Source organism: Podarcis filfolensis (assembly GCF_964270895.1).
Source record: "Podarcis filfolensis genome assembly, chromosome: 11".
NCBI lineage: Eukaryota > Metazoa > Chordata > Lepidosauria > Squamata > Lacertidae > Podarcis > Podarcis filfolensis.
This window is the reverse complement of record NC_139613.1, coordinates 42,889,453-42,913,510: the sequence shown is the minus strand read 5'-3', so window position 1 is coordinate 42,913,510 and position 24,058 is coordinate 42,889,453. Positions and strand designations below refer to the sequence as shown.

Here is a 24,058-nt window from a genome sequence, read left to right as displayed (position 1 = left end):
TTCTGATAGCTTCTAAAATTGTCTTGCTGAGTTGAATGAGGGGCATTAAAACTGCTTTTATCCATAGAAGTAGTTGGAAATTGTGCTCAGAATGCTGGTTTAACTAAGCATCATCATCTAACAGCTTGAGACTTGTGGGAGAGAAGGAAGGAACCACCACGATTAAGGAATAACCAGGTATTGAAACTTTGTAAGGTCTAAACAGCATAAGCAGTAAAAAAATGAGGGTTTTGGTCTAGAAAGATACAGATCAAAGCACAAATTCTCCTGCTTCCATTTCTATTCTCTTGCCTCTCGGTTGACACCCTTGTTCCTTTCTGTAAGGTAGGGTAGGGAACCTCAGGCCTTGAGAACAAGTTCAGCCTTCCAGGCCTCTCTGTCCAGGCTCTGCCGCTTCCTAAGCCACACCCTTCGCTGTCCCATGTCCTCGAGTGTTTTTGACCGGCTGGAATGTTTCCTTGAATTGTGATGGTGTCTCTTGCTTACCTGAATGGAGAGAGATACAGGTAGAAACATTTGATTTTCATGTGGCTGGAATGTAGTCTACTATCAAAGAGTAAAAGTCTGTTGCAACAACCAGCTTTTGCCCGTGTGGTCCTTGTGAGGTTGTTCATGATGGGATGTGGCCTTTGGGCTGCAAATTACACACATACACACAGAAACACAGCCTTGATATAAAGAAAATGCTTGAGCACTTTTAGAAAAGAAAAAAACCAGGATAGCTTTTTCTGTCTTATTACCGTATTTTTCGTTCTATAAGACGCACTTTCCCCCTCCTAAAAAGTAAGGGGAAATGTGTGTGTGTCTTATGGAGCGAATGCAGGCGGGAGGCTCTGTCAGTGCTCCCTTTAAAGAGCCACGTGGAGCATGTCTTGGGGGCTTTTCCCCGAGGAGGGAGAAGGGCTGCCCTCCCAGAAACGCCCCCAAGAGCCGTGCGCCCTTTAAAGAGTGTGCGGCTCTTGTGGGAGGAAAGCCAGTAGGCTTGCTTTCACTGAAGCCAGGAGGGCAAAGAGGGATTGGTGTGCACCGATCCCGCTTGCTCTCCTGGCTTCAGGGGTAGCCCCGCAAAGCCTCCTGAGCGAAGATGAAGGAGCGCTCCCTCTTAGCTCAGGATGCTTTGCATTCCTTTCTTATTTCTTGTTTTCCTCCCCTAAAAACTAGGTGCGTCCAATCGTCCGATGCATCTAATAGAGTGAAAAATACGGTAATACTTCTCTGGAAGTGTTTCCAGACATGGCATATGACCCAGCATTCTTAGGAAAATGTCTGACATCTAGAAGTTATCCAGATTCAAAGGTGGTCTTTCATGAGCAGGAAGGAACTTCTGCTTGTAGAAGCCATCCTCCCATGCCTCATCATACTACAATGTAGTGGAGGAACCAGGAATGCCCAGTTGCAGGAGTAGATTCTGTATCTCCAGATCCAACACTTGGTTGACCAGCTGCACATTTTTAGTATTATTTTGGTTGTTGGCACCAGCTCTTCAGGTGTAGTTCTGAGCACGCATACAAATTCAATTTCGTAAAGGTTTGGGTGGAATGCTGTGTAACGCTAAGGAAGTCTTTACATTTGCAACATGTTTATCCCACCACTGTGTACTCCCTAATTCTGTTTTGTAGGTTCCCTCAGTCCTTTGGGGGGAGGGTGTGTGGTGGGGCAAGCATAAATCCATGTGCTAATGGAATGAGTGCATTGGATACCACTATTTAAATGATCCTTTCCATTCACCAAATATGCAACAATTAAAAAAGCAGCAACCACCTTTGTTACCTGTGTTGTGGAAGGAGCGGGGGAAGGGATTTTCACTTTGATGGACAGATCTAGTTGTTAATCACAGTGAATTATTTCCTTGGAGCTTCAATTCACAATGATTTGGAAGAGAGAGGTTTCTTCACACTGGTGGTCATTCTCTGAATTTTGGCTCTCAGGTCAGGGCGTTAATGATGAAGTTAGACTATTTGAGTGGCTTCCTTATTTTCTGATTTTTTCCTAACAAAGAATCAAACAACATAATACAATCTCCCTCCCTTCTTTTTCATGGATGGTACTTCCAGGAATGAAGGCAGATGGTGAAAAAATGCAGACTTTTCTGGGTGGGTTAAGCAAGGCACAATACTGTAGGACAGTGGTTCCCAAACCTTTCTCCTCATGGATCGCTTGAAATTGCTGAGGGTCTTGGCAAATCACTTGTTTTTCCACCTGTTGTAGCAACTGACATGCACTGTGCTAGGTTTTTGGTTGAATTTTTATAGACGTGCTGTGGACCACTTTTTTATTTTTTAAGATTCTGCAATATAGTCAGGGTATGCGTGTAGAGCTTCAGATTTAACAGATCAAGTTTAGGCTGTAATAATGAATAGAACTGGAACAACACAGCGGCTCCAAAACAGACTGAGCTGCTGCACACCCGTTATGTGCCTTTTGGAATTGCCATATATCTCTTTGAAGACTTGTGATGACTTTAGTCTTTTGACTGTATGACCTGGTATGTGGGATGTTGTTGGGAACTTTAAAGCAAATTATTAGGCACCTGTCCTGTAGTTTAGGACCCTCTAGGTGTTCTATAGGGCTGGGCTACACATGGTTTTCAACATCACAATATATCACCAGCTAAACATTGTGATAAACTGATACATTACAAAGTCTGGAACAAGGATGGAGCTATGTAGAGGCATTGGCTGGCTTCACGGTTTTTTCTACATTGTGATTTTTTCAGGATGCACACATCATAATTAGCAGTATAGTGCCAGGTCAAAAATAATGAATCTGATATCACGATATGGACTTCAAATTGGTTTTGGAAGATATGTAGGGTTGTCATATTTCCAAAGGTAAAAACCAGAATACCCCAAAAGTAGTTGAGCTTTTTAAAGGAAGACCCCAAAATTGTTGAGCAAGATTGAACTCTTCACCAGGCTTTTCCTCATTTCTGGAATATTGTATGGATTCTGACAAAGATTAATATAAAAGCAGGTGTAATGTGATGTGCATGACTACATGACTGTATTTTGTCCCAGGAGGCAGAGTAAGGTCACGACCTTCAGTGGCATCCCTGTTGAACAGTGGTTCCCGACTGGTGGGCCGTGGACCCCCCCTGGGTATCCCACCCAGGGGGTTCATGGCACCATTCACGTAACAAAAAATACCATAGAAATAACATTTTTTCAAAAGTAAGGGGTCCATGGGTTGGCTTTTGAAAAACGGGGGGTCAATAGCACTTAGCTAATTGGGAACCAGTGCTGTGGAATATTTCTGTTAAGTAATGCAAACTTTTAATAATGACAAGTATGTACTGCTTCCAGGGGGTGGATCAGTGCTACTTTAGTGGAATCACATGCGCTTGTGTAGCTTGGAATTCCTTGGTACTTGGCATCAGGGGTGCCAACTTGCAGAAAATATTGGGGTGGGGAGGTTAGCCCTGCCCCACATAATCAGTCACACGACGTAGCGCACGCACACCATTTGAATGGCAATACCCATCAACTTTAGGGGGGCCTGGCCCCCTCAAATGTTTTATTGGGGGGCACGCGAAGGGACCTTGGCTGAGTTGGCACCTATGCTTGGCATACGTGGTCCCTATCTCTCCCCCTCCACCCCAATTTGCTGTCTCCCATAAGCTTTAGTTACTACAATTTTCAGGCAGCAAGAAGGAATATTGTGTGTTGATGCTATGTTTACTTTTGGCATTCAGTGAGATACTTTTTTCTTGAGAAAATGGCAATTGTCTACTGCAGAATAATGCATGTCCTCTGATGTCTCCTCCCAGATGCTCTGCATGCCTACTTTGGGATCTGTGGCCTGTCGCTAATGGAGGAGTCGGGCATTCGCAAGGTTCACCCCGCCCTGAATGTAAGCACACGAACCTCGGAGCGCCTTCTGCACCTTCATCAGATCTGGGCAACCAAGGACTCTAAACAGTGTTCAGATACTGTGCACGATGCCACATGACTGATTTCAGACTCCAGTTGAGCTTGGTAGCATAATTGTAGCCCAAGGTGAAAAGCCATGTATAACCAATGTGCTCTTTTTAAGTGCTGGAATCATACAATCAAGTTCATGTCACTGGCATCATTCAGACAGCAAATGGCCTTCAGCCAGTTTATTCTGGATTGGAATTTTAAAAAATTGCTTGCCCCTACAGATGCTGTCTTGGTTTTAATGAATCCCTTCAAAGCAATGTTGTTCTATTATATTACTTTAAACAGTGCAATGGCAAAGTGTAATGATAATAAAAAGGATATTAAAATGTATTTAAGTATTTTCATACTTAATTCCTTGAATTTACTGAAATTTATTTGATACATTCTTCATATAAAATCTTATAAATTAAGTGTTGATTACTAAAAAAAGGTGTCCTTTTAAGGTAGATGGCAATTCTATAACCTTTGTAAAAAAAATAAAAATAAAAAAATAAAAATTATTTTATTCATTATAATGGACCCAATATGTTTGCATTATTTTTTAGACACCTTGGCTGCTGCTAGTTGGAATATTTTGAGATATCACTTGGAGTACCACAGTTTTAACTGAACTTTAATGCTATTTTAAGATGTATCATGCTAACTGAAAAGAAATAACTAAAAGAAAAAAGTATTGCAGTTGATGTGACTTGCTACAAAAAATTGGACAAAAGTAGTCCAGTCTTTCTTGTATTCTGTGATCTTATTTATCCCACACAATCTAATACTTCACTGAAATAAGTGTAGACAGCCGTCTTAGCTGCCCTTTGTTTCTGTCACTTCATTTTGGGGCTTTTTTCTGCCTCTTCCTGTATTATTAGGAGAGTTGTCCCACTGTTACTGTGTGCACATTCAATACCTTATTTTATTTGCCCTTTTTTAAAGCAAAGGAGCCATATTTCATTTCCTCTTTTTGCATCACATTTATTTGGGGATCTCTAAGCCTTCTTGGATGGACGCGGGTGGCGCTGTGGTCTAAACCACTGAGCCTAGGGCTTGCCAATCAGAAGGTCAGCGGTTCGAATCCCCGCGACAGGGTGAGCTCCTGTTGCTCGGTCCCTACTCCTGCCAACCTAGCAGTTCGAAAGCACGTCAAAGTGCAAGTAGATGAATAGGTACCGCTCCAGCAGGAAGGTAAACGGCATTTCCGTGCGCTGCTCTGGTTCGCCAGAAGCGGCTTAGTCATGCTGGCCACATGACCTGGAAGCTGTACACCGGCTCCCTCGGCCAATAAAGTGAGATGAGTGCCGCAACCCCAGAGTCGTCCGCAACTGGACCTAACGGTCAGGGGTCCCTTTACCTTTAAGCCTTCTTGGAGCTAATTCCTGCCTTCATAAACCATGGTATGCAGAGTCAGGAATGAGGGTTGGGGGCAAGCACACTTTTTCCACCCCTTCATTTCTCCGTTATTTTTGGAGTTTCTTAACTGGCATTAAGCCAGCATTCCCTGATTTGAACTAACTGGGAATTGTGGCTTAATACAAACTCAAATCTTTGTGCTCAAGCCATGGTGGAACAGGAATGGGTGAAGTATGCTGTTGTGATGTTCAGAAGGGCTTTTTAAAAAGCAGACAAACAAAAAGGCTTGGTATGCCGATGCTAAACTAAAACTCAAGTGCTTTTTTGAAAGTGTCTTCAGTAGAAGAAGTACAATTGTTGGGTACAAAGGTGGTTCAGATTCTGTTAATATAATACTATGCAAGTCTGAGTTCTGATAAGTTGCAATTTAGACAACAACCTACCTTAAGCCTTCCAAAGGGGCACCAGGGATATACTTAACCTTTTATTTGCTTGTGTCTCTTTTTGCACCCAGTTCATTATATTCTCAAGCTGATGGATCTGCAAAATGCAGATTCTGGGATTTGTTATTTCTTAGGTATCTAAGAAACATGGAAATCAGAAACATTAAACCAATAAGGTAATTTTATTTTAAATCCTTTTGTTTTTAAATTGGCAGGTTTTTTAAAGCAGAGTTTGGATGGCCACCTGTCAGGGATTCTTTAGCTGAAATTCCTGCATTGCAAGGGGTTGGACTAGATGACCCTTGTAATAAAAATTTTAAGGTCTCATATATATAATAAATGTTCATAAATGTACCAAGCAAACACGTACATAAATATATAAACCACATTCTGAAGCAGCACAGGAAGACAGTCCTGAAACCATTTTGACTCCCAAACTGACCTGACCAAATGTTTCTCTGCAAGGAGGGAGGGGGTGAGGGAACCTTCCCATTGTTTCAGGAATTAAGTGATTACCATCTCAAAGGAATGGCCAGACTACCAGAAAAGGCAATCAGGTAAGGCAATCAGGTAACTTGCCAGACAGGAGATAAACAATGCACTCAGATTTCTGTTGTAGACCGCCTTTTCTGTGATGTAGGTATGATGTTTCTGGGGGTGGTCTTAGACTCCAGGGTGGGCAATTTAAAATGTCTATAAAAGAGCAGGCACACCTTTGTTCTGGGCAGTCCTCCTGCGTGTGAGGGGAGCAACCTGTTGCAACAGCTTTAATAAAGATCAGGCTTACTAGCTGCTTTGCTTCTCAATATTCTCTGGTTGGCATCTGTTATTTTCTCCTACCGATAGAGAACCTACAAAGGACTCTATAAGGGCTCTTGGGTACCCCATAAGGGAATAAGGGCAGATTTTGTTTACAACACCTTTGGGGTCCCTACTGTACAATTTTATGATTCTAACAGATGACTCTTAACTAAATAAGCATATTTAAACAAGAAATAATGTAGTGGTAGTTTCACTAAAATTGAATTCCTCTTTACCTAACGTCAACATTTTTCTTTTTATTTAAAAATCAAATTTGATATTGTACTTTTTAAAAAATATTGCTGTTCTAAAGTGTCAGAGCTCATTTAAAGCAACTAATAATTTGTAAGGCTCTGCTAGCACTACTTCTGCTGTTCAAACTTGAAAGGTGGGGATGCAATTATTAAATTTAGCAGAATGCAGCTAAGCACTGAAAGTTTAACGAATGTTAACTTGATTCCTGATCTCTATATGATCCTCCTGCAGTTTAGCTACAAACATCCAAAGTATATTACCTTTGGTGCAGCCCATCTTAATAATCCTTAAAATAAACACAGCTACTAAGAAGAAAGGATTTAGTAGGAGACAGATTTTAGATATGGCCTGGAGTATTTGTTGTTGTATCTGTGAGATTAGTATCGCTGTGTGGCTCACAGTACCCTAAAATACAACACAGGGATTCTTTCTAATTTTAAATACATGAGCAGCTTAATAAAATTGGAACTTCCGTTCCATCCCAGTTACCAGTTAATTATTGTTATCTTATTTGTGTGTATGCAGGGTTTTTTTTCCCCCAGCTGGAACTCACCAGAACCCAGTTCCAGCATCTCTCAAGTGGGTGCAATTGCCATTATAAGAGAACAAGGGAGGCGTTCATGGTGAGTTCCGGCACCTCTTTTTCCAGAAAAATAGCACTGTGTATGTAACATGAAACTAAAATGTAGCTTGGTCTTCCTATTTTTCTCTCAGGGCTCTGGGGAGTCCTTCCTTTTCTGCTTTGCAAAGCAAGCAAGAATTACACCAGCAGTTCGGACCAAATTCAGACGTGCTGTAAAATAGAACACGGTGCCCTATGTTGTAGACCACAGGTCTAACCCCTGACCATTGACCACGTTAGCTAGGGCTGATGGGAGCTGTAGTTCAAAACATCAAGAGAGTACCAGGTTGGGGTTGGGGGACTCTTGCAAAGCTTTGGAATTGGATCCAGCCTAAGTTAGAGCTTCCCGTCAAAAGGAAAGGGACTTAACTAACGTTTCAAATTGATCTCAATGGGACCCAAGTACAGTGGTACCTCGAGTTACATATGCTTCAGGTTACATATGCTTCAGGTTACAGACTCCACTAACCCAGAAATAGTGCTTCAGGTTAAGAACTTTGCTTCAGGATGAGAACAGAAATCACGCAGCAGCGGCGCGGCAGCAGCAGCAGGAGGCCCCATTAGCTAAAGTGGTGCTTCAGGTTAAGAACAGTTTCAGGTTAAGAACAGACCTCCGGAACGAATTAAGTACTTAACCCGAGGTACCACTGTACCGTATTTTTCACTCCATAAGACGCACCTGACCATAACACACCTAATTTTTAGAGGGGGAATGCAAGGAAAAAAATATTCTTTAAAGGGAGCGCTGAGCAGAGCCTGTATGCATCCCAGGCTCTGCTCAGCGCTCCCTTTCATAAACCGCATGGAGCATGTGAAAAGCCTCTTGGGGGCTTTTCCCCGAGGAGGGAGAAGGGCAGCCCATCAGTGACCACGCACTCTTTAAAGGGAGCGCTGAGCAGAGCCTCCCGCCTGCATTCGCTCCATAAGAAGCACACACATTTCCCCTTACTGTTTGGGAGGGGAAAATTGCGTCTTATAGAGCGAAAAATATGGTATAACCAACTTTTAGGCTGTAATCCTAACCCCACTTACCTGGGAGTAACCCCAATGAATTAAGTTGAGTAGACATGGTTAGGATTACACTGCCAAGTGTGCCTGCTATCCTTAGACTCTAAACATAATCTCCGAAAATCTTTTGTGAAATCCATGGTGGTATGCCCAGGCTTTTGAGCTACACTGTGGATTCAGATGTTTCAAGTAGTCTTGGAGCTGTTTGTACAAGATGGGTGGAACTCTAGTCTGGCTACTTCTAAATATAAGTGCCTGGGATTAGGACGTCCCATTGCCTATTCCTCCACAGCTCTTGCGTGTGTATATTGCATGCCCCTCCTCCACGTACCAGCAATTTCGTTTTCAATGGTCATATTTCTGCAGTCTAAAAATAGTAGGTTTTACAATTGCACATAAACTTCACTTTTGCTGTATCGCCTCTGACGTTTGGTGGCGCTTTGGAATCTTGGTATGTTGCATGTTGATCTCAAACAGCACATGCAGACGCTGGAATGCCGTTGGGAGATCAAGAGTTCCCACAGTTTTCCTTCTAAAAAAGGCAACCGAGTTCTGCTGCAGCTGTTGATCTGATACCAAGTCTGCATGGGGTTCTTTTTATTTGCTTTCCCCTTTCTTTCCTCCTTGCCCTCTCAGCAGCTGCAACGGTTTCTGAAGCACACAGGCAGTGAGGAAGCTCCCCACCCCCCATATTAATTCTCTCTTCTTGCTCACACACAGCAGAGGAATGGGGGACTGCGTGGCATGATGAGTGAACAGCTTCAGAGAGGCTATGAATGCTTCACCAACATGCGTAAACCGCCGACCTCTTCGGTGCCTGTCTAAGTTTGCTTTTAAATACCAGCACATCTAAAACATTTAAAAGTGTGTAGCATAGTTAATTTTTTAAAGTGTTTTAACAGTGGTGTGCCTTGTAAGTAGTTTTGTCCGCATCTGCAAACATCGCCACCATTTCTCAACAGAAGAACCAGTGCAGGGCCTAGCGTTTGATTTGGGATAAAAACAACCTGGGTTCAAAAGTCTGTGTAGCTGTGAAACTTGCTAAGTAACAGGCTGCAAGGTGCTGCTTTGACTACCTTACTATTGAATTGCTGGGAGGAAAGGTAAAGGGACCTAACCATTAGGTCCAGTCGTGACCGACTCTCGGGTTGCGGCGCTCATCTCGCTTTATTGGCCGAGGGAGCTGGCGTACAGCTTCTGGGTCATGTGGCCAGTATGACTAAGCCACTTCTGGCAAACCAGAGCAGCGCACGGAAACGCCGTTTACCTTTCCGCCGGAGTGGTACCTATTTATCTATTTGCACTTTGATGTGCTTTCGAACTGCTAGGTTGGCAGGAGCAGGGACTGAGCAATGGGAGCTCACCCTGTTGCAGGGATTCGAACCGCTGACCTTCTGATTGGCAAGTCCTAGGCTCTGTGGTTTAACCCACAGTGCCACCCGCGTCCCGCTGAGAGGAAAAGTGAGCTGCAAATAATGTAAGTTAAGAGGTTCCTTCAGATGCCTAATGCAGCTGCTGGAAGAAGTCCTGTGCATGGAATTCTCTCTCAAAAGTGTCTTCTGAAAATGAGGCTCTTCTGAAAATGAGGCTCTTCACATTTGGAATCATAGAATTGTAGAGTCCAGCTGTTTTCTTCTAAATTGAATCCATTGGTTCATGTCCCAACTTGCACAGCAGCAGAAAACAAGCTTGCCCCATATTCCATGTGATGGCCATCATATTCTGGATAAAACAGGGAGGAATTTGCAAGTCTGGATAAAGGTGTGGGAACCACTGCTGTAATCCAGGTGCGCTTGACTCTGATCCATGTTTCGCAACCGAGAAATTGCACTATTTTTTAAGAGACTTGGCTACTTCATCTAGCCAATCCTTGCATGTTGTGGGTGTGGGTGTGGGTGTTTGGTGCACCCATTGCTACTGGATTAAGTATATGCTTGAGAGAACTGTGGTTGCCCCATCTGCCCAGCTCACAATGCAACCCACATTCATTAAATAAAATAATCCTGTGTGGTTATTCGCCTTCAAGCACCCACCAATATGCAAATGTCTTAAATTGCTTGCGAAAGACATCAAAGCTATAGCTGTAGGGGAATTTCAGTGCTTGATGTGCTCAGAAACATTTGCTCAAGATGCCCTTTGTTCCCAGGGCAATGTAGACACTGTGATGCCCCAAGAAGTAGGAGAGGAGATATTTATGGTAGGTAGAGCGGGGGGGGGGGGCATACCTGCTGGCCTCTCTTGTCAAGCATTTTTCCTTGATAAAAGTGTCCTTGCTGTTTCGTTTCGCCTGAAGAGTCAATGATCGCTGGCCTTTTCTATTTATAGAAGGTATTCAGTTTCCTGAATAATTCTTCTCATCCTTTTCTGCGTCTTGAATAATGCCATGGTGTCCTTTGAGAAGCAGGAGATTATGTAGCTGTCGAGTTCCTCTTCAAAACGAAGTAAATAACCTGTGTTGCTTCATGCAAGGAAATATAAAGAGTGTGTTAAGAACAGGTCATAAAAACAGAGAAGGGGTGAATAAAAGCATTGGGGTGGGGGTGTAAATCAAAGAAGGCCCAATAACATAACTGTTTGCTCACTGGAATTGTGTTTCAGCAGAGAAGTCCCAGGGTTTGATGCATTTCAAAGGGAAACTGATTATCTTAGAAAAGCAGCTGAGAGACCCTTCCTTGGCCCTGGGGCACAGCTAATTGCCCAGCAGGCCACTTTCCCTTCCTATTTCCATAAATCTTTGATACCATGTCGCTTTCTTTTGCACAATTAATATACTCAGCCAACACTCAGCTAAAGCCAACTCCTGTTTTTAACCCTCAGTGCACATGCATTTTTCTGACAGCAGCCTGATCCTACGCATATGTACTCAGGAGAAACTCCCACTTATTATTTTTTATTACAATTATTTATATGCTGCCCACCTGACTGGGTTTCCCCAGCCACTCTGGGTGGCGCCCAACAAAACATTAAAAACTCAATAAGCATGCACAGGGTTGCAGCTTCAGTTAACTTCATCTGCCAAGAAATGGTTCCCCCCCCCCTTTTTTTTAATGCTGCTGCGTATGTATGGTATGCCTAGCTATAGAGATGGGGGTTGCTGCTTATAAATATGTAACAGCGCACTGGAAATTATGCATGAAATATTCATATTGGTCTACATATTTAACCCACATTTCTGACATGAACTCTTCTCACATGGGCACGTGATAATGGGGGAAAGGGTTTTTCCATGGATGAATGCCAAGCTGCTGAGAAGGTTAGCCATGTGAGAAATAGGTTTTAAATGCCAGAGGCTTGACGGCTTTTTCATTACTGTATATAGAACTTGCATTACTGTATATATAGATGCACAAAAGATCTTCCCAGTTAGTATTTTGGTGCCACATCATATACACATAGCTACAGGAGCTGCATTAGAAATCACTAGGATGTCAATGTGCTTTTTCCCCATTGGTATCTCAGTTTCCATAAAAATGCCAGAATAACCATAAAATGTGCCTTAAAAATAACCTTTGATGCACTATGTCACTAAGCATTTCCCAACATTCTGGCCACGCATATTTAGTTCTTCCACTGCAAACATTGTGGTGAATGACAAACAAAACACTTTTCAAACTCCAAGCATGTCTAAGGTAATTCTCAGTAATTACTTCTCTACACATTTCCTTTCCAGGAATTCCCTTCCCACAGAGGTGTGTCTGGCACCTTCATTATGTAGTTTTGACATTGTATGTTTCAAGCTGCACCTCTTTATCCTGGTCTTTGACATCTGAGATAAGTGTTTTCAGGAGTCCTCTTGTTCTCTTGTTCCTTTGATTGTAATTTCTTTAAAGTGTTTTTAATACTGACTTTTAAAATGTTGTATCCCACCCTGTGGTGACTGCTGAAGGGTGAGTGATTTATTATCATCAACAACAACAACAACAAACTGAAACACCCCTTTCAGTTCTGATTAATTTTAGTGGATGGTTATTGTTGGCGTCCATCTGTCTTAAGAGACAATGAAGTTGCCCCTCTCGGGGTGAAGTTGAACCAAACCATCTTAGGGACTCCACTCTGGATTTGTGTAGGGGATAACCCACAAGGCAGCAAAGATTTAGGATCAGTTTTCCTCCTTCTAGATGGGTTATATACTGTATGGTTTAAGTAACTGCACCAATGCCTTGAACTATATGGCATCTGGTTGAGATACTGTGGGAAGATCCCAAACACATGGGCAAAAACACCAAACAACTACGGCTGCATTCAGATGTGGGGTTTCTTGTGTTAGTTCGGCTGGTTATAATGCTAGTGTTTCTCTCCTAGTTTCTAATGCTCCTTTTACACTGCAGTATGTGCTGCATTATGGAACTATGGCTTTTTGATTGCTATACCGCCATGTCACGCGGAATTTAAAAGAACTGGGTGCTGGGATACCACCCCAAATTTTGCCACATGAAATTACAATGCAATACTGTCATAGGGATGCGGGTGGCACTGTGGGTTAAACCACAGAGCCTAGGGCTTGCTGATCAGGTCGGCGGTTCGAGTCCCTGTGATGGGGTGAGCTCCCGTTGCTCAGTCCCTGCTCCTGCCAACCTGTTCGAAAGCACATCAAAGTGCAAGTAGATAAATAGGTACCGCTCTGGCGGGAAGGTAAACGGCATTTCCGTGCGCTGCTCTGGTTCACCAGAAGTGGCTTAGTCATGCTGGCCACATGACCTGGAAGCTGTACGCCGGCTCCCTCGGCAATAAAGTGAGATGAGCACCGCAACCCCAGAGTCGGCCACAACTGGACCTAATGGTCAGGGTCCCTTTACCTTACTCCTCATTTTTGGAGTTAACAGGTTTGGAAACAGATTTATTTCTGGAAACAACACAGAAATGAGCGTTAAACTTCCCCTAGATTTTCAGAAGTGGGAATTGTCAGGTAAGGAAACATCAGGAAAATTGAATAAAGTGCTGTCTGAATATAGCCTATGTGATCATTGCAATATGGCCTCAGATGCCACTGTTCCTATAACAGCAAACTAACCAATATACCTCCATCTCCTACCAAAGGCTGAAATACCCAGTCTAACAGTGGGAACATTGAAGGATGTAATGGCCAATGAGGAAGGCCACAAGGACAGATTTAGCCCTACCAACCAGAGGAATCTGCATTGCTGTCTTTATTCGTGTTTTCCTGAGCACACTGGGAAGGAAGAGTCTTGTTTTCTTGTGGCTGCTGCCAGTCTCCATCAAAGGCCCTCTACAAAGCCACAATAGTTTATGCAAAATTGATAAGCTACTAATGCGAATGCTCTTATGCTCCGAATGGCTTGGGCGCAGCAGCACAGAACGTTTCTCTTAATGCAGCTGGCAGGATAAAAAGCAAACCCATTTCTGCACTTGAGAGTGAAATGTAGCTGTGATTAGATTTAGCTTTAAAATGCTTCACACCGTTTGTTGTTTTAACAGAAGAAAATTCCTAAGTGCAAGAAGGCTGGTTGCACTGAGATACTTTACTGCTTTCTTTGATCCGCTATGGGATCCTTCTGTTGCCTGGCAATAACCTAATCCTACACATAAGAGGACAATAAAAACATTTGCTACACCATTATGAATCTTCTGCTCTTGCTCGTAGTGTTTGCCATATTTTGTATCCCACCCTTCCTCCAAGGAACTGGACTGTTCATGAGCCTTTCCTCCAGAACACTGACCGATACTGTCGTTTGACGTACAGTCCTTAACTTTCCCCTGTGTCATCTCAGGATATTTCTGGCCAAAAGATCCGGTATGTTTTTTGTTTACTGTTTTTCTGAAGATGCTCAAATGAGCTTTGAATATATTGTTATGAGTTGGTGGGGGTAGGCTGCATGCCTTGAGCCCACTTCTAATTCCTAGATACAGCACGAATTCAGTTCCTGGAACAGCCAGGCTAGCTTCCTGGTGAGGTAATGGCCCTCTAAGCATGGACCATTAAGGTAACAAAGGAAGTGCCTCTATGCCAGAAAGCAAAGTTATAAAGACAAAGGCTAGAGTTGGGAGTTTTGAGTGATGTGAGCTAGAAGCTGGAAGACTGCAGGCTGGGCAGCTGGGAGAAAAAGCCATGCCTGTTTCTTCTTGACTCCAAGGTGGTGGCTATGGGAGAAGAATGACCCACTTGGGGTCTTGATGCTGTGAGCCCATCCTTTGTAGACTCAGTTGTATATTTTGTTGTTGTCGTTTAGTCGTGTCCTACTCTTCGTGACCCCATGGACCAGAGCACTCCAGGCACTCCTGTCTTCCACTGCCTCCCGCAGTTTGGTCAAACTCATGCTGGTAGCTTCGAGAACACTGTCCAACCATCTTGTCCTCTGTCGTCCCCTTCTCCTTGTGGCCTCCATCTTTCCCAACATCAGGGTCTTTTCCAGGGAGTCTTCTCTTCTCATGAGGTGGCCAAGTACTGGAGCCTCAGCTTCAGGATCTGTCCTTCCAGTGAGCACTCAGGGCTGATTTCCTTAAGAATGGAGAGGTTTGATCTTCCTGCAGTCCATGAGACTCTCAAGAGTCTCCTCCAGCACCATAACTCAAAAGCATCAATTCTTCGGTGATCGGCCTTCTTTATGGTCCAGCTCTCACTTCCATTCAGTTGTATATATGTGCAAATAAACCATATATCATAAGGACACCAGAGATTCCACTGTGCCTCATTCTGAAGAAACACGAACCCTTGGCTAAGCGCCTGGGACCCCTGGGATCTCACACCACTCTGAGATTGGGGTCCAGTGCAACAATATGAAGGATTCCATGTCCTCGGTTTGGTATATTTGAAATTAAAGCAACATAAAAGGGCTCCTTAGCTGCAGGAATATCCCCTCCTATTATACATGCATTCATTCAGCTCAGATTTCATACTAGGCCCATAATTGACTGGTAAATTTTAGGGGGTGTATTGCCTTTGAGTGTATCCTGAATAAAGGGGTGAATTGGGCAGGGCCTCACATCCTGATTGGGCTGTTGGCAAAGCATGTTTGGGCAGGGGAGGAAACAAAAGCAAAAAGAGGCAGCGCCGGAGTGCCAAAAGAGGGCAATTGAAGAGGAGCTACAGCCAGGATGGGCAAACTGCCCTGAAGATCTTTGCCTTGGGGCCAAGGCTTGCACCACCTGCAGCTGCTGCACCCATTCTGATGCAGTTGAGCATTAGAGATATTTGAAGATGGCTAGTGTATCTCCTCTCAGTCTCCTCTTTTCCAGGCTAAACATACTCAGCTCCTTCAACCGTTCCTCATAAGGCTTGGCTGCTAGACCCTTGATTATCTTGGTTGCCATCCTCTGCACATGTTCCAGCTTGTCAAGCACCTTCCTAAACTGTGGTGCCCAGAACTGGACAGAGTATTCCCGGTGTGGTCCCACCGAGGCAGAATAGAGTGGTACTATTACTTCCCTTGTTTGGACACTATACAGTGGTACCTCGGGTTAAGTACTTAATTCGTTCCAGAGGTCTGTTCTTAACCTGAAACTGTTCTTAACCTGAAGCACCACTTTAGCTAATGGGGCCTCCTGCTGCTGCTGCGCCGCCGGAGCACGATTTCTGTTCTCATTCTGAAGCAAAGTACTTAACCTGAGGTACTATTTCTGGGTTAGCGGAGTCTGTAACCTGAAGCATATGTAAACCGAGGTACCACTGTACAGTCATACCTCATGTTAAGTTTGCTTCATATTACGTTCTTTCAGGTTACGTCTTGCGGTGACCCGGAAGTACCGGAAAGGGTTACTTCTGGGTTTCGCCACTCACGCATGCACAGAAGCACTAAAACGTGCTTCGCGCATGTGCACAAGCGCCAAATTGTGCCGTGCACCTGTGCAGATATGGCACTTCAGGTTCTGCTCTTTTCATGTTGCAAATGGGCCTCCGGAATGGATCCCGTTCGCAACTAGAGGTACCACTGTACTTCTGTTGATGCAGCCTAGAATATGATTATTTTAATCTTGAATCTTCTGTTTACTTTTGTTGGCTGTTTGACTGCGATGGCATCTTTTCATGCTGGGGTCGTTAATCAATGAGGGAGTGGGCTAGAAATTTAACAAGCAAACAAAAAGCTGTTGCCCAATATTCCTCTTGTGGCAACTTTGCCTCGGGCCCAGCAGGAACTGTTGTAGGGAAAAGAAAGCAATTTGTCACAGGTCCAGCCGCTCTGACCACTGTCATAGGTTAGAATGAGGTGACAGGACTTTAGCAGAGGAAAGGCTCCCACCTACCTTGTGAGAGAGAGCTGCATCGATCTGCTTTGCCGTCTAGGTCCAAACACAACGAGCGGTATAAAGTTACCGCCTTTACGAACGTCTTTTCCTCTGTGTTGGTTGAGGACAGTTCTTCTTTCTCTCTGTGCTCATGTTGTTAATCTGGATCCTTTGTCACCAAAAGAAAACACAGAAGACAGTGTTGAAAAAAAGTACTGGAGATGTGCCGAGAGATTCAAACAGCAAGCTATTTAGCTAATGAATTATCTAATGGAAGTGCACAGTATCTCGTAACAAATGAGCTTGATAGCTATTCATGCACTCAGTTTCCAGAGAAATAAAGGGTATATTGTGTCAGGGATAACCTGTAGAAAAGATCTGGAGTAATGTTACTACAGTAACCTTAACCACGAGAGCCTCTGAAAAGGGCCATTCTAAAGTAACCTGTGGACACACTCCTTGGATAGATTTAGAGAGGTTACATAATATGTTCGGGTCAGGTTTTCAACTCCCAGTCTCTGAATAAGCTATTTTTCTACAGAAAATCTGAGGCTATGCAGGCATTCAAACCTGTTGGGAAAGTTATGGTACTGCATGTTCAGATTCAGAAAGGACAGAGAATAATGGCACTTCAGAAGGCAGAAGACACCTAGATTCTGAGCATGGAAGAATCAGAGCTGTTATTGTTCTTTAGAGATCTACTTTTTAAAAGAAACAACATAATTGGAATGAGGTAGGTGAGGAATGAACAGGGGCTTACTGTTCCTTGTATATTTCTTCTATCTTTTCTCCCTGTGAACAACGAAGAAATATCCCCTCTAATACCAGATTCAGGAGGCTGAGGGCCAAAGCATGGGAGTCTTCCATTTCCTTTTTCATTGCAGGGGGTTGGACTAGATGATCCATGGGGTCCCTTCCAGCTCTACAATTCTGTGTGTCTAAAATGCATAAAATACACGCCATTAATGTATACATTAAGTTTGTCCTTCCTGGCTTATAGATACAGTGGTACCTTGGTTCCCAAACTTAATCCGTTCCGGAAGTCCATTCTAAAATCAAGGCGTGCCTTCCCACAGAAAGTAATGCAAAATGGATTAATCCGTTCCAGACTTTTAAAAACAACTCCTAAAACAGCAATTTAACATGAATTTTACTATCTAACGAGACCATTGATCCATAAAATGAAAGCAATAATCAGCGTACTGTACTATAAAATAAATAAGACAGTATTGTAGATGATAAAAATTAAAATATTTTTTTTCCTTACGTGCACTGATGATAATCCTTGTTTGGATGGGGGGCTTTTATCCATTTCTGCAGTCAATCTGTAGCTGAACTGGGTTCCACACAGTCACAAAAATAAGACACAAAAAAACGAAGCCACAAGCCACAGTCACAAAACGAAGTCACAAGCGACACTCACATGTCAGTCCCATAAAACGAAGAACAAGTCACAGTCAAAAAACGAAAAGCCACACAAAAATGCAGAAAAACAACAACAACAACAAAGAAGCTCAAAATATCACTTCTGTGTTGTGGGTGCTCAGGACTCAACAGTCAACAGAAAGCCTGATTAGCAACGGGGGACTCAATTTACAAACGGAACGCACTCAACAGGAAGTGGAACATGTTCCACTTCCAAGGCAAAGTTCACAAACTAAAACACTTCTGGGTTTGCAGCGTTCTATTTCCAAGTTGTTCATAAACTAAGCTGTTCTAAAACCAAGATACCATGGTACTGCCAAAGGGAGACTCGCCAAGGTGGTAAGGGTCAATGTTCCTTTGAGAGGGAACTGTTCCATTCAGCCTTAAAGAGCTGGTCCAGGTAAAGACTGAGTTAACAAAGTCCTTTTTGAACTCCTTTGTATCAGGCAATTTCTCCAGTGCTCCATTCTTGGGCAAGGTGCTCAGTGCTTTGGTGGCATCCCAACTCTTATTTCCTACTTCCCCGGATGACACAAATTATCTAGATTCCTTGCTTTCAATCCAGTTTCAGGTCCAGTTATGGGACAGAGACAGCTCTTCCCACAGTGATGGGCACTGCACCAGGAACTAGATATGGGGAGTGCATCCTTGTTGGGTTTTCTTGGACCTCTTGGTGGCTTTTGATACCATTAACCATGGTATCCTTCTGGACTGCATAGCTGGGATGGAAACCAGGTGGCACTGTTTTCTGATGGTTTCAGGCCTTTCTGGAGGGTTGGTTTCAGATGGTTGTGCTAGGGAGCTTCTGGTTAACACCTTGGCTATGGACCTGTGGACTCCCACAGAGTTTCTACTCTATCTTCTTCAAGACTTACTAACTTCCTGCAGCAGTTGAATGTAGATGTTATCCAGAGTTTGGAGCCGACCCAACTCTATCGCTCCTTTCCATCACAATCAAGGAAACTGTCAATGTTCTGAATCAACTTCAGTTAACAGTAACAGACTAGATGAGAACAAATTAAAGCTTAATTCAGACAAGATGGGTTACTTGAAGGATTTATTTATTTTATATGAGCCTGCCCAGCTGTTTGTTGAGAACAGAAGTGCGTTTGTAGGGAATTTTGTTTGTTGTCTGCAGAACATTTGGAAGACAACTTTAAAATTGTATATCTTACCTGCAGTCTGACATGGTACACCCCTTCGTTTGTTCTAGGAGTCCATCACCTCTAAGCTCAGCCTTGGTGATGGTTCCTATCTCCAAGGCTTTTTTTAAAAAAGCAGATTACTTGCAGCCAAACCAATGATGACAAGTAACTGTATTATAGGATAAGCTTTTATGGACTAGTACTCACTTTGTCAGATGCATGTGATCAGGTAGGCCTGAGTCCATGAAAGCTTACGTATGTCCCAATACATTTTCAGGTGCTACATCTGAAGAGGTGGGCTTAAGACAACAAAAGCTTAGGCCACAATAAATGTGTTTGTCTTGAAGGTGCCGTGGGACTCTTGTTATCAATACCAGCGTCTTTTACCAACCTAGTTATATTTTGTTTACATATGCGTATTTGGTTCAGCTTTGCTCTTGACGTCTGGAAACTTCTGAGTGTTGCTAAAGTGCAAATAATAATAATAATAATAATAATAATAATAATAATAATAATGTAATACTTGTACCCCGCCCATATGGCCAGGCCTCCCCAGCCACTCTGGGCAGCTCCCAACAGAATATTAAAAACATGATAAAACATCAAACATTAAAAACTTCCCTAAACAGGGTTGCCTTCAGATGTCTTCTAAAAGTCAGAATCCCATCTGTCGCTTATAGTTCAAATCCTGCTCCCGAGTTCATCATATTAGAGTACAGTGGTACCTCGGGTTACAGATGCTTCAGGTTACAGATGTTTCAGGTTACAGACACTGCTAACCCAGAAATAGTACCTCAGGTTAAGAACTTTGCTTCAGGATGAGAACAGAAATTGTGCTGCGGTGGCGCAGCGGCCATGGGAGGCCCCATTAGCTAATGTGGTGTCTCATGTTAAGAACCGTTTCAGGTTAAGAACGGATCTCTGGAACGAATGAAGTCCTTAACCCTAAGTACCACTGTAGTTGTTTATTTCCTTGACATCTGATGGGAGGGTGTTCCACAGGGCGGGCGCCACTACTGAGAAGGCCCTCTGTTTGGTTCCCTGTAACCTCGCTTCTCGCAGTGAGGGAACCGCCAGAAGGCTCTCGGCACTGGACCCCAGTGTCCGGGCTGAATGATGGGGGTGGAGACGCTCCTTCAGGTATACTGGGCTGAGGCTGTTTCGGGCCTTATTATTTACACAAACAGCTTGAATTCTAGTTCTGCAAATTTGCATGGTACTCCTTTGGATGCAAATATCTTTCAAATAAAACAAATAGAGTTTGATTTGCAAATCTGAAAAAGGGAAGAGGAAATTTCCTCAGGGACAGGGCACCTTTCAACATAACATTCAAATACAGCTGAAGTATTGATGTAAACCCCACAACACAATGGATTTGTGTTCTCAAAGGATAATATTATGAGGAGTCATCCCTACTGTGCAGTTCAAACATATGTATCTGGAAGTAAGCACCATTGTATACAATGGGGCCTTCTCATAAGGTAAGTGACCAGCCTCTTTGAGATGGCCTTGGCTTAGTTCTACAGATTCCTCCTTGTTAGTAAGGAATGCCCACTGAATCAATGCTAGCCATCCATGATAACTGAATGGCAAGTGCACAAAGAAGAACATTTTCAGCGGCTGCTCCACAGCTCCATGCTTTCTTCTCTATGAGGGTCACAGCAGCCTTAACAAACTACAGTTACCAGGATGCTTTGGAGGAAGTTGTTATTTTAAAGTGATATAACAGACCCTCCAAGTGTCCCTATTTTCCAGGGACTGTCCTGGATTTACAGAAGCCATCCCGGTTTCTGATTTGATCCCACTTTTCCTTTGGACGTCCCTATTTTCATTGGAAAAGCTGAGGCTCCAATACTTTGGCCACCTCATGAGAAGAGAAGACTCCCTGGAAAAGACCCTGATGTTGGGAAAGATGGAGGGCACAAGGAGAAGGGGACGACAGACGACGAGATGGTTGGACAGTGTTCTCGAAGCTACCAGCATGAGTTTGACCAAACTGCGGGAGGCAGTGGAAGACAGGAGTGCCTGGCGTGCTCTGGTCCATGGGGTCACGAAGAGTCGGACACGACTAAACGACTAAACAACAACAACAAAAGGCTGAACGTGGCCATTTTCTAGTCACAGTCTTGATATCTAGGGAGTTCGTTTTTAAAAGCGAACTACCCACTCTGGGACTTTAATCCAAAATACCAACAACCTTGCAATTGCTTATAAGTTGCATGCATTTTGGGAGGATGAAAACACTCATTTATTGGAATGCACGGTTCATATAACCATCTGCTTGATATTGCTCGGTACACTGGCTACTTTTCCTGCGGGTCATGTACAACTGATGTCATTTGCATGCTATTTGCATACTTCTGCAAACCTGCATTCTAGAATGTTAACAGTCGTATACAAGCAACAAAACCAGTTCTGCATGTGGCAACATCTGTGTGCAACCTGCAGGTTGCAGGCAGGGAGGTAATCTATGCATCCGTTTCAAGCAGCCGCCATGAGCCTTACTGGTTATTATGGGAATCAATCCTCACACACCCATTATGTGCAGTGAAAACTAAGGATGTCCTCCTCTTCTACTATAATCCTGTTCCTAGGACTGAAGCTGTAACTGAACAGATTAAGAATATAAATTAGGGCAGGGATAGGAACCTGCAGTTCTCCAGAAGTTTCTGGACTCCAGATCCCCTCATCTCTGACCTCTGGGTATGCTGGTTGCGGAATATAGGAGCAACATGTGGAAGCTCGTGGGTTCCTCAACCTGCTTTATGGCATTGAGTTACAGTTATTCTATTATCTAGGTAAGTCCAGCAATGTTGCATATATAAATCTGGGGCTGCAAATTTACCTGGGAACAGGTCCCATCATCAGTGGGATTTGCCTCTGAGTAAACATGGGTAGGGTTGGGCTGCAACACTATTTTCGAGCGCTGTCTCCATTTTGCTGTAGTGCAGAGACAAAATCATTACACCCAGCAGCAGATAATTCTATAAAAGCCATTTGCTACAGTATGTGTGCCTTAAAAAAAAAGAAAAAGGACAAACCACTTTCAGCTCCCAACCATTAAAAGATCTATTCAATCAATACAATGCTAGTTTGACTGCGGTTAAGTGCCTCGTCATTCATTGTGACCTTGTTGTTATTTACTGAATCTTGTCACAGAGCCAGCTTTTGGGGGGTGGTTGGACAACTTGTGGCATGGTACCCCCGCTTCTGTGTCTGTGGTGGGCAGCAGCTGAGGGCTGCATTTTCATTTCCTACAGTGCCCCAGGCTGATGCTACACCAGGAGAACTGAACAGTGGGGAATTAAAATACCAGCTAGCTTCAGCAGTCTGCTCAGATCACTAGGCCGCCAGTAAGAGGAGTGGGGCGCATTAGACATTAGGGGTGGGCCCTGGCAACTGCCCCGCTTGTCATCCTTAAACTAGGACTCCTGAGGTAATCTACAAATTCTGAACTAATCCAGAGGGGCAGGGGAAGGCCTTGTCGATGTCCCAGGCGGGAATCCTATGCACATCCCTTACCTTATGATGTTAGCCGCTCTGAGACTGGCCTCGGCTGGGGAGGGTGGGATACAAATTAATAATAATAATAATAATAATAATAATAATAATAATAATAACCTGGGAGTAGGGTGGTGCTGTGGGTTAAACCACAGAGCCTAGGACTTGCCCATCAGAAGGTCAGCAGTTCGAATCCCCGTGACGGGGTGAGCTCCCGTTGCTTGGTTCCTGCTCCTGCCAACCTAGCAGTTCGAAAGCACATCAAAGTGCAAGTAGATAAATAGGTACCGCTCCGGTGGGAAGGTAAACAGCGTTTCCGTGCACTGCTCTGGTTCGCCAGAAGCAGCTTAGTCATGCTGGCCACATGACCCGGAAGCTGTCTGTGGACAAATGCCGGCTCCCTTGGCCTATAGAGTGAGATGACCATGCAACCCCAGAGTTGTCCGCGACTGGAACTAATGGTCAGGGGTCCCTTTACCTTTTACCTAGGGTGACCATACGCAAAGGGGCTTCTGCATCTTTAACAGCTGAGTCATGGAAGCCACCAAACCCTGGTTTCTGTTTTGATCCTGAAATGTCCCACTTTTCCTTAAGAGGTCCCTATTTTCATTGGAGTGTATGGAGTTATGCAAAATGCACCCACCCCCCAGCCAAGGTTATAAGTAACCATATAAGACATCTGAAGGTAGCCCTGTATAGGGAAGTTTTTTTAAAAAATAAATAAATGTTTTAATTTTTTATATATATGTTGGAAGCTGCCCAGATCGGGAGGGAGGATAAATAATAATAATAATAATAATAATAATAATAATATGCCCTTTTTAAATGTGTTTTTTTTGGGGGGGGCTATTGGGTTGTTGTTTTTATTTTTATTATGTATTTTGTGCTTTTATATCTTGATTTTATTCTGTGAACTGCCCTGAGACCCCTGGGGAATAGGGCGGTATATACATTCAATAAACAAGAATGCAATAGGACATCCCTATTTTCATCGGGAAAATGTTGGAAGGTATGGGGCTGTAGACCTATGCACATCCCTTACCTGGGAGGAGAGTGGCCAGATCCAATGGGGTTTCTGCACCTTTAACAGCTGAGCCATAGAAGCCTCACCTGCCGAAATTCCCCGCTTTCTTAAGGCGCCTGTTCCGCCTTTGGGCTACCCCTACCTGGAAGGAAGATCCCCCCAGACTTAAGAGTGAAAGTTGCTTAGGAGTAAACATGAATCGGATCGGGCCGATTTGGGTTCTATATAAATGGGCGCCTATAGATGGGATGCCTCGACCCTCCTCGCCGCCCCCCTCCGCTTGATCCCCGCTTGGCGAGCCCCCTGCCAGGCTGGCGGGGCAGCGAAGAGGATCCATCATCTCGTCGCCTCGAGGCGGAGCTTAAATATCCCGAGATGGGAGTTCAGCTTATGAA

At 43.7% G+C, this 24,058-nt stretch overlaps 1 protein-coding gene and 1 long non-coding RNA gene across 3 annotated transcripts in view; one reads left to right on the top strand and one right to left on the bottom strand.

The window, feature by feature from the left end:
• PGGT1B (protein geranylgeranyltransferase type I subunit beta) overlaps nt 1-4,439 on the top strand; it is a 29,050-nt gene extending 24,611 nt beyond the window's left edge. For both annotated transcript variants that reach the window (XM_083577076.1, XM_083577077.1), the window contains one exon: nt 3,767-4,439. In XM_083577076.1, coding sequence (XP_083433202.1) covers nt 3,767-3,948 — 182 coding nt within the window. In that variant the 3' untranslated portion in view covers nt 3,949-4,439. The remainder of the gene's footprint in view (nt 1-3,766) is intronic.
• LOC310745060 lies at nt 166-23,770 on the bottom strand. The gene is made up of 6 exons (XR_014539878.1): nt 23,682-23,770; nt 21,984-22,153; nt 17,329-17,506; nt 16,587-16,737; nt 10,613-10,845; nt 166-486 (listed from the first exon to the last, which is right to left on the bottom strand). It is a non-coding gene; the product is annotated as an uncharacterized lncRNA (long non-coding RNA).
• Between the last annotated feature and the right edge of the window lie 288 nt (nt 23,771-24,058).